General features: G+C 46.9%; 1 protein-coding gene across 2 annotated transcripts in view; it reads left to right on the forward strand.

Annotated features, from left to right (window-relative positions):
• The first annotated feature begins 8,992 nt into the window (after window positions 1–8,992).
• Window positions 8,993–9,151, forward strand: part of JAM3 (junctional adhesion molecule 3) — a 59,746-nt gene continuing 59,587 nt past the window's right edge. For both annotated transcript variants that reach the window (XM_024756834.1, XM_024756833.1), the window contains exon 1: window positions 8,993–9,059. In XM_024756834.1, the coding sequence (XP_024612602.1) occupies window positions 9,011–9,059 (49 nt within the window). In that variant the 5' untranslated portion in view covers window positions 8,993–9,010. The remainder of the gene's footprint in view (window positions 9,060–9,151) is intronic.

The raw sequence follows: 9,151 nt of genomic DNA on the forward strand, positions 1-9,151 counted from the left end.
AGCAGGACCCCATGGGGGCCTTCCCAGGACAGGCCCTCCCCCAGATCCTCTGCTTTGCTCCTCTCTGAAGTACCTAGATGATAGTGTTTGAGGCACATTTCCTGAGTTGTTTTGCAGATGTAAACCTACCTCCCTGCAACAAATGGAAGAGGTTAACTCCTTGGCGACCTTGAGCACATAGCCTCAGGCCTCCTGTGGCCTAAGGACTGATAATGTTCACCCCTGTGACACCTCCCTGCGGCCTCCCCATCAGACAGTCGGAGAACTGCGCACAAGCTGATCACATACCCTGCGTCACCTCCCCTGCCCCCCCACCCCAAACTTTTAAAAGTGCTTTGCCAAAACCCTTCAGGGAGCTCAGGGCTTTTTAGGGCATGAGCTGCCTTGTCTCCTTGGCTGGCCTTGCAATAAGGCTTTCTCTGCTCCAAACTCTGACGTTTCAGTTTGTTTGGCCTCGCTGTACGCAATCGGGCACACGAACTTGCATTAACAGAAACTCTCTGTGGCTCTTTTTCTTGTCTTCTTAGTCCTTCCGGTGCCCTTTTATTCCTCCATATTTTTCTAGTCCTCTTATCTCTGTGCACTTTGTAGGGCAACTTATTTTGTTGTCTCTTTTGGATTATTTCATTATCTCAGGATTTGGGGGGAGTCTCCCGCTGGTCATGGGCTGCCTCTGAGGCAAGCTGTCTTCTCCGGAGCTTGTAAAGCATGCTTAGCATCCTTGCCAGGTTGTTTATTCTGTGGAGCCTTTACAGGAAGAGTTGTCGGTTTGCTTCAACTGGTTGCCCCGAGGTTTCCCCACTGTGAGAACAAGTTTTACATTAATTTTGGGGTTTGGGGATTCCCACACCCTGAGAGATGGTGTAAGTTCACATCCCACACCTGGAAATTTTTTTTTTTTTTGAGCTTTGACTTAATCATACATTTTATTACAATATATCTCCAAGATACAACACTTTAAAATGCTTCTTTAGAAGTTAAAAATGGTATTGTTCTATGAAGAAAGATGATACACTTTTAAAAAGAAGTACATTAGATTTTACCTATATTTAAAACCCGTATTTAGATAAGACGTAACATAAGTGTTCCAAAATAATCAACACAAACTAATCTGCTAAAATGTATACAAAGCAATGCTTTTTGATGATAACTTTGCAAGTGATAAAAATCAAAGAGCTTGATATCTAAAATGAAGCTAAGGTTAAAGTACTGTAAAGCATATAGACAGACACAATTAACGTCATCAGATAGATTATGGAGCTGTAGGTAGAGTGGTGCATTACATTTTACTGAGTATTTTATTAAACCAAATTCCCAAACAGCTGCATATATTGCTTTTTAATCTGCTATAACCCTCTGAAGAGCACCAGCAGGTTGGGATGTTTATGCGGACCTGCCACCCGTTAATACTATTGAAGCACGTGAGAATAAATGAAATACTTAAATAGAAACCGGCATCCATACATAAATGTAAGACAACCTGGCACCCTCGTCAAACTGTAAGTAAGATACACAGCAGATGCAAATGCTTAGTTTTCAACACTAATTGAATAAGAAAATGCATTTGATAGATTTTCATAACTGAGAAATTTAGAAATTAAATTTAGAAATTTAAATTTAACTGAATGTATATCCAGGAGTGTGTACCTAACTGAGGCAGGAGACAGACGGGCCCCAGGCTGAGCAGCTGGAGTCTGGCCCCTGTGGACAGAGACCCCAAGATAAACATCATAGCAGGAGCAGGGAGAAGCTCCTTCCCCTAACCCCAAACCCTGGAGGAGGGGTTGACCCCCGGAGGGACTCCAAGGCAGACAGCCTTCCTGCAGCAGAAGAGGGCACCCTGGTCTCTCTCCGGTGCCTCCAGGAAGTAAACACTCCGTCGTACCATTTGTGTGAAGAGAAAATTAGGTCTCATTGGAGGGTTGGGATAAAAATATCTCCAGTCTGCAAACACATCGGTTGGGGCATCCTGGAGGCACACGACTGGAGCACCACGGGCTGCAGGTGCCTGTCTGCCCTGCGTCTTCTCACCCCCACAGGTGCTCCTGGCTCTGCTTCAGGACAACCGGGTCGCACACGTGTCCCCAGCCCTGGAGCATAGATTAGGAAAAGTTTCTCACTTTTCTCCAGGTCAGTGGAAAAGTTCTTGAGACCAAGCGGAGGGAAAGAAAGAGCTGGTCTGTTTTCTCTCTCAGCAGATGTCCTTCTGGAAGGCGATGGGGAGTGTTGTTTATCAGCATCCCTGACCCCTCTTCCCTGGCAACCTGGCACTCAGCCAAGCCCTGTTTCTCTGCTTTCTCAGAGAAGGTGCTGAGGCTGACACCCTGACAGGGAGCTGGGATTCCTAATTCTTAGGGCTCTCAGCCCGGGAGAAGCAACTCCTATGTCAGGCTTCCTCGTGGCCATGTTGCTGTCCATCCCTGTTGGTGGTGCCATGGCTGCCTGTACACTGGTGAATAAAGAGGTCCTGACTGATGCTGACCCTGGGCAGAGGGGAGGGGCTCTTTCTTTCACCCACAGCATGTATGATATCTTTACTTAAACACACACACACACCGACACACTCTAGCACATGGCACAGAGCCTCCTTCGGGTGAAACGTGTAAGGCCTGCTCAATCGCTTCTTAAAAAAGTTTCTCTCTAGGAAGCCACCGTAAGCCCAAACTTTAGCATTAATATGACCTTTTTCGAGTGAACCCCTACGAAGGAGAGGAACGTGCAAATAAATCAAAGGGCAGACTTTGCTTCTTAATCCAGCATAAGCAGCATGTCTGGCTGTTACCCCAGAAAAACGGGGTTCACCTCTTGGTGGGTGTGGAGCCAGAAGACACAACCAAGCCAAAGAGTGGGAGAAGCGAGGATTTGTTACTTGCAGCAAGTAAGGAGAACACAGGGGATCTTTCCCGAAGCAGTGTCTCCCCGAAGAGCAAAACTGGGGAAGTTTTACCCTAAGGGTCACATGCATCTTCATGAAGGGGCTTGAGCAGAGACAAACTCAGCATAGAATTGGGGCAAAGGTCACCACACTTGAGGGTCCACATCATTGCTCTGTCCTCCTCCTGGGTGGGGGCCTTAGTTCCTGCAGAACTCTGAGACTGGATCCCATGTTATATGTAGCCCTTGAAGAGGAAATGGGACTCTGTTCTACTTCTGAGCTGTTGTTTCTTGACTGCTTTTCCTGTGTTCCCACATTCCCTTACTTCCCTGAGAGCATTGATTACTGAGACCTGTTCAAGGGCAAGCGCTGTGGCCAAGATTCGATCACAAAATGGCTCAGGCCAGAAATGCCTTCTCTTATGTCTAGAAAGCCATGCCTGGTTCTCTCTCTCTGGGGACCCCCTACTCTATCGTTAAAGGAGATGTCTGCTACTTGCACACAAAAAAATTGTTGCCTGCCATTTCAGTAAACAAAGAATGCTGCCCACCAGCAAGCCATCAGACACTGTAGCCCACCCTGCTGTGAGCCCTGAGAGGAACTCAGGATGGAGGAGAAAAGGATACAGGCCCTAGTTAAGGTGCACATCAAAGGACTGATTTCAATGAGCCCAGACTCTTGCATCCTCCCATACATAGAAAAGCACTAAAGTCATTCATTTGAGATGTCTGTTTACTTTTGTGATTAGCAGTCATCTTTTGACGTTGGACTACATGTGATCACTACATGTGATTTTTTTTTCAGCAAAAACTTCTCTGGAGCAGTCCCTCAGAGCTATCTGCAAGGCTGTCTCCCCAGCTGTTGACCTCAGTAAGGTCCCGAATAAAACATAACTTTCAACTTCCAGGTTGTGCGTTTTTCTTCAGTCCACATACTGTTTCCTCAGGTTATGGAGAGGTGTCCTTCTATTCAAAAAAAACGAAGGAAAGACATTGAAGAGAAAGAGAAGATGGTAGACGAGACAAATATGCGAGAACAGAGTTGGAAATACTGCAAGAAGTTGGGACTTGACGAGAGGGAACCTGGAGCCACAGAACCTTGGATCAACCCAGCGGGCGTGCTTTACTGAGAGGCTCTGGGGTCAGTGACTTCCCGGTCAGTGGATCCCGCTCTCTCCTGCCCGGAGGCTGACTTCAGGTCGTTGCTCTGGTGTAGAATGCACAGCAAAGGAGCAGAAGCACAGTCCTGTTACTTTTTCAGAAGTTAGTCACACTGAAACCGAGCAGGACCCTGTGGGGCTCCAGGGCACAAAAGTCTTCCTGTGTCCCCCATTTCTTGTTTGCCGGAAATAGGCTTCATTCAGCCTCCAAGACCTTCCCAGAGTTCCAAAGGGCAGGTTCAAACAGATGCTAATCAGGGAAGGGAGCGGATGCAGAGACAAGGGAGGAGCAGTCAGGAGACAACAGTGCAGCCATGAGGCAGGGTCCTGGTGCCCCCTCAGGGGATGCACATCACAATGTGTTTGAGCTGTTTTGCAGATACTGAAACTCCCGCCAGGTGGGAGAAGTTAACTGTCTGCTGCCCACAAGCACGTAGACCCCAGACCAGTTGGAGCCAGGTTGATGACGTTGACCCCTGATTACCTCACCACCAGTTCTTCTGATTGCAGAAGAATGTCCACCAGCTGATCACACCCTCCTGTTTGAACCATTACTATGAAACTCCGCACTACCGGCTCCAGGTTGGGACACAGTTTTGAGGGCATTAGCCCACTGTGCCCCCCTTTGCCTGGCAAGGCAATAAAGCTATGCTTTTCTACTTCAGCCAAAGGTCTGTCTCTGAGATTTAATTCAGTGTTGGGGTGCAGAGGCTGAATTCGGCATCAACACGAAAAGAATAAACACACTTTGATGTAAAACTCCCTCTCTGCTTCTCATTCCTTCTGACCCATCTGCAGACTTGTTTCTTTTCTTTATCAAGACTTTCCAGGACTGTTATACCATTTTGCCCAATCTGAACCAAAATAGTAGGAAAGGGAAGGGGTCCAGGCAACAAACATGTATTGAGCACCTGGTATGCTCCAAATCTTTATCTCACATGATCTTCAAAATGACCATTTGAGGTGGGTATTGTTATCCCTATTTTACAGACAAGGAATCCAAGGCTTAGAGAAGTTAAGCAACTTTCCCAAGTTAAGAAGAACCAAGAATTGGAATCATTGTCCTTCAGACTCCAGAGCCCATGTGCCCCCATGTTGCTTCCAGCATCTCTCCAGTCTGTTTGGAGGTGAGTTTTTTTTGAACCCGAGTTCGTGTGCTCGACACACAGTGAGGCCAAACAAACCGAGACATTGAAGTTTGGAGCAGAGAAAGGTTTATTGCAGGGCCACGCAAGGAGAATGGGTGGCTTGTGCTCAAAACCCCCATACTCCCAGGTGGTTTTTGGGGAACAGTTTTTAAAGGCCAAATTGGGGGTGAGGGCTTCAAGGTGTGTGACTTCCTTCTGTTTGGTTGGTGGGGACGTAACAGGGCAGTGCCCCAGGAATCTTGTGCTCAGCCTGAAATTACCATCCTCCACCTGGTGGGGGCCCTGGTTCCTGCTGAAGAACTCAAAGACATATTGTAATGTAAATCCCTTAAGGAAACAGGACCCCTCTTTATGGAAGCACTATGGTTTCTCAGCTGCTCCTCCCTTGTCTCTGCAGCCCCCCCCCTTCTCTAATTAGTAACCATTTGCATCTGTCCTTTGGAACTCAGGGAAGGTCTAGGAGGCTGAAGCCTTTTCCCTGCTGTGGACGAAGAATGTCGGCCCGCCATATCAGTAAACAAAGGATGTTTCGGCCATCAAGCCCTCAGCCACTGCAGCCGCTCCCAAATGTATACCCTGAAGGGACTCAGGAGGGAGAAAAACAGGATACTGGCCTTAGATAGTTAAGGAGCGTATCAAAGGAATGATTTCAGTAAGTCCAGACTCTTGCATCTTCCTATATGCAGAAAAGCACTTAATTCATTAATTTGAGATGTCTGGTTTTTCTTTAACTAACAGTAATCTCTTGCTGTTCTGACCATGTGGTTTTTGTTGCAAAAATTCCTATATATCCTGGCTCTTCCCTCACCTCTTTGGAGCAGTGCCTCAGAGCTATCGGAAAGGCTGCCACCCAGGCTTAAGTCCTCAGCAAGTCCACCAAATGAAACCCAATTGTCAACTTTTAGGTTGTGCATTTTTTTTTCAGTCAACACTACAAATAAGAAACTGGGGACATGGAAAGGCTTTTGTACCTGGGGGTACCCCACAGGGTCCTGCTTGATTTCAAGTCTCGAAGGAAAATTCCACTCCCCGTTTGCTACTTGATTTGCACTTTGTTTTGGTTTGAAAAGCATTGCAAATGCTTTTGTTCAAGTTTAGCACAAATATATCTAGTTCCCTGAGCTCTTTTAAGACATGTATCTCTCCTTAGTAAGCCACCATTAGAAACAAGCGTGGTTAGTTGGATAATGTGGCGATAGAAGCACAGACTCCACAGCCTTGCTCACTGAATGCGTTCAGGGCTCTGCTGCCTTTCTGCACAGGGCCAGAGCTCTCCAGAGAACAGTGAAATCGTAAGGAGAAGCAGATCACTTGACAGTCAAGTGCCTCCTACCGTGTCACTAGTTAGGCTCCATTCCAGGATCCTGTCTCAGCCACTAGTCATGACATGTGTACTCCATCTGTGGAGGAAAATCAGTGTTTTACAACGAAGCACCTGCATTCACTCTCATAGGAACCTCTGCTCCATATAGAATTTTCATGGAGCCTTTCTCTGTGATCTTGTTCTGAGTTTCAAAAGATTCCCTAGCGGAAAAGACCATTTAACAGACAGAACAATTTCACAACGCAAACACAGGAAATTCAGCAGGAGAAAAGAGGCACTGATTCTGAAAACTGCTCTTTCCACAATCAGACACCACCTCATATTTCCCAGGTCACCACAATGGCAAACATGCCTGGGCTTATAAAGGGAATATAAAGGGAGCATATAAAGGGAGCTAAAGGGAATGGCGGAGCAAAGAGAGAGCAGAAGGAAAGTCAATGAGCCCAAGTAGAATTCTACTGTTTTTAATTTCTCTATTGTGTTTAGTGACGGGACAGACCATCACCATAAAACAATTTTTACTTGTGACTTGGGAACATGGTAAACTAGAGCAGAAAGAAGGTTTAGTAAAGGAAAGACAATAGAAACACAATAGGTGATGGAGTTATTTCAATATTTTTATTCTGTCTTTATGAGATTTGGAGGAATGTAATTAATTCACACTTTCAAAAGTGTGAGCAGTTACAAAGTCATAAAGAAGACCATATAGTGATGACAGTTGAAACATATCCTTGTCAACAATGTCAATCTATTTCATGTTTCTTGGCATTCATAATTTATTATAGTAAATTATATATGTGTATACATACTTTTTTTAAAATTAATTAATTAATTTTTGGCTGCATTGGGTCTTCATTTCTGTGCGCGGGCTTTCTCTAGCTGTGTCCAGCGAGGGCTACTCTTCATTGCAGTGCGCGGGCTTCTCATTGCAGTGGCTTCTCTTGTTGCAGAGCACGGGCTCTAGGGAGCGGGCTCAGTAGTTGTGGCGCACAGGCTTAGTTGCTCCGCAGCATGTGGGATCTTCCCGGACCGGGGCACGAACCCGTGTCCCCTGCACTGGCAGGCGGATTCTTAATCACTGTGCCACCAGGGAAGTCCCTGTATATATATACATATATACACACTTACAAAATTCTACTTTTGTAAAAACTAAAAAACAAAACAAAAAAACCTAGGGTTGGGCTTCGCTGGTGGCGCAGTGCTTCAGAGTCCGCCTGCCGATGCAGGGGACACGGGTTCGTGCCCCGGTCCGGGAAGATCCCACATACTGTGGAGCGGCTGGGCCCGTGAGCCATGGCCACTGAGCCTGTGCGTCCGGAGCCTGTGCTCCGCAACGGGAGAGGCCACAACAGTGAGAGGCCCGTGTACCACAGAAAAACAAACAAACAAACAAAAAAAAGTAGGGTGACTGTATGAAAAATGAAGTCCCTAAGTTAAACATTAAAAAATATTAGTCATTGGAAAGAAACTCTGTCATATTTCACTAATAACTATACTGAGAATTCTGTTTTGACTCTGTTGCTTCCTGGAGCATTAGGGATGTACTTTCTACGTTGGATGTAAAACAAGCTATTTCAAGAATTTCCCACAGTGGGACTTCCCTGGTGGTCCAGTGGTTAAGACTCAGAGCTCCCAATGCAGGGGGCCCGGGTTCGATCCCTGGTCAGGGAACTAGATCCCACATGCCGCAACTAAAGATCCCACACACAGCAACAAAGATCCTGTGTGCTGTTACTAAGACCCCATGCAGCCAAATAAATAAATAATAAAATAATTTCCCACAGTATTAAACGTATCAAGATCTCCTGCATCCTTGAGTCCAATTTCCAGTATGTTTAATCCTCTTCATCTTGTATGTTGGTCCTCAAAAGATTCTGTTCCATTTTTCCTCCCTAACCTTAACATTTCCCAATATTCAGAAATCAGAGCAAAGAATTATCTTGCTTTTCTGCATAACAAACTATTTGGTATACCATCATGCTTTTGATCTAAAACAGAAACGAAGGATTATGTTTATTTTAGAAATACATCACTTTTATGTACTGTATAATGCACGTCTTGCTTATGTTTTATACAGATTTCAGCGCTTTCCCCTCTCATCACATTTACAGTCTGGGCCCCAAAAGAGGCGCAGGCAATAATGCTTCCACAGTAACTGGGCTCCATCCTTATTTGTAAAATAAGAAGCACTTCATTTCTCAAATTTTAATGGAGCGTTCCTTCCCGGATCTGTAGTGACGGATTCATTTTATAGATGTGGAAATTAACCCCGCCCACTCTTGAACGCGCTCCTTCAGCTCCTTCCACCAAATTCTTTGAAACAGACCCCGGGATCCCGGTCCAGAGCATCCCTGCCTCCATAGCAACCAGACTCTTCTCGGGCTTCCCGTGCACCATGGCGACGGCGCGCCGCCGTGGTCGCTATGGTGACCGGGGCGGGCGCAGGGCCGCGGGCAGGGCGCCTGCGCCGGGAGCGGGCCCTCGGCCCCTCAGCTGCTCTCGACATGGCGCTGAGGCGGCGGCCCGCGCTCGCCCTGCTGCTGCTCCTGCGGGGTGAGTCCGCGGGCCTCCGCCGGGCGCGGCCGGAGGGGTCCGGGCGGAGTGGGGGGCGGGCGCGGGGGCCCGGGAGTGGGCGGGGCGGGGGG

This window comes from Neophocaena asiaeorientalis, unplaced genomic scaffold, assembly GCF_003031525.2.
Source record: "Neophocaena asiaeorientalis asiaeorientalis breed wild unplaced genomic scaffold, Neophocaena_asiaeorientalis_V1.1 scaffold424, whole genome shotgun sequence".
NCBI classification, from domain to species: Eukaryota; Metazoa; Chordata; class Mammalia; order Artiodactyla; family Phocoenidae; genus Neophocaena; species Neophocaena asiaeorientalis.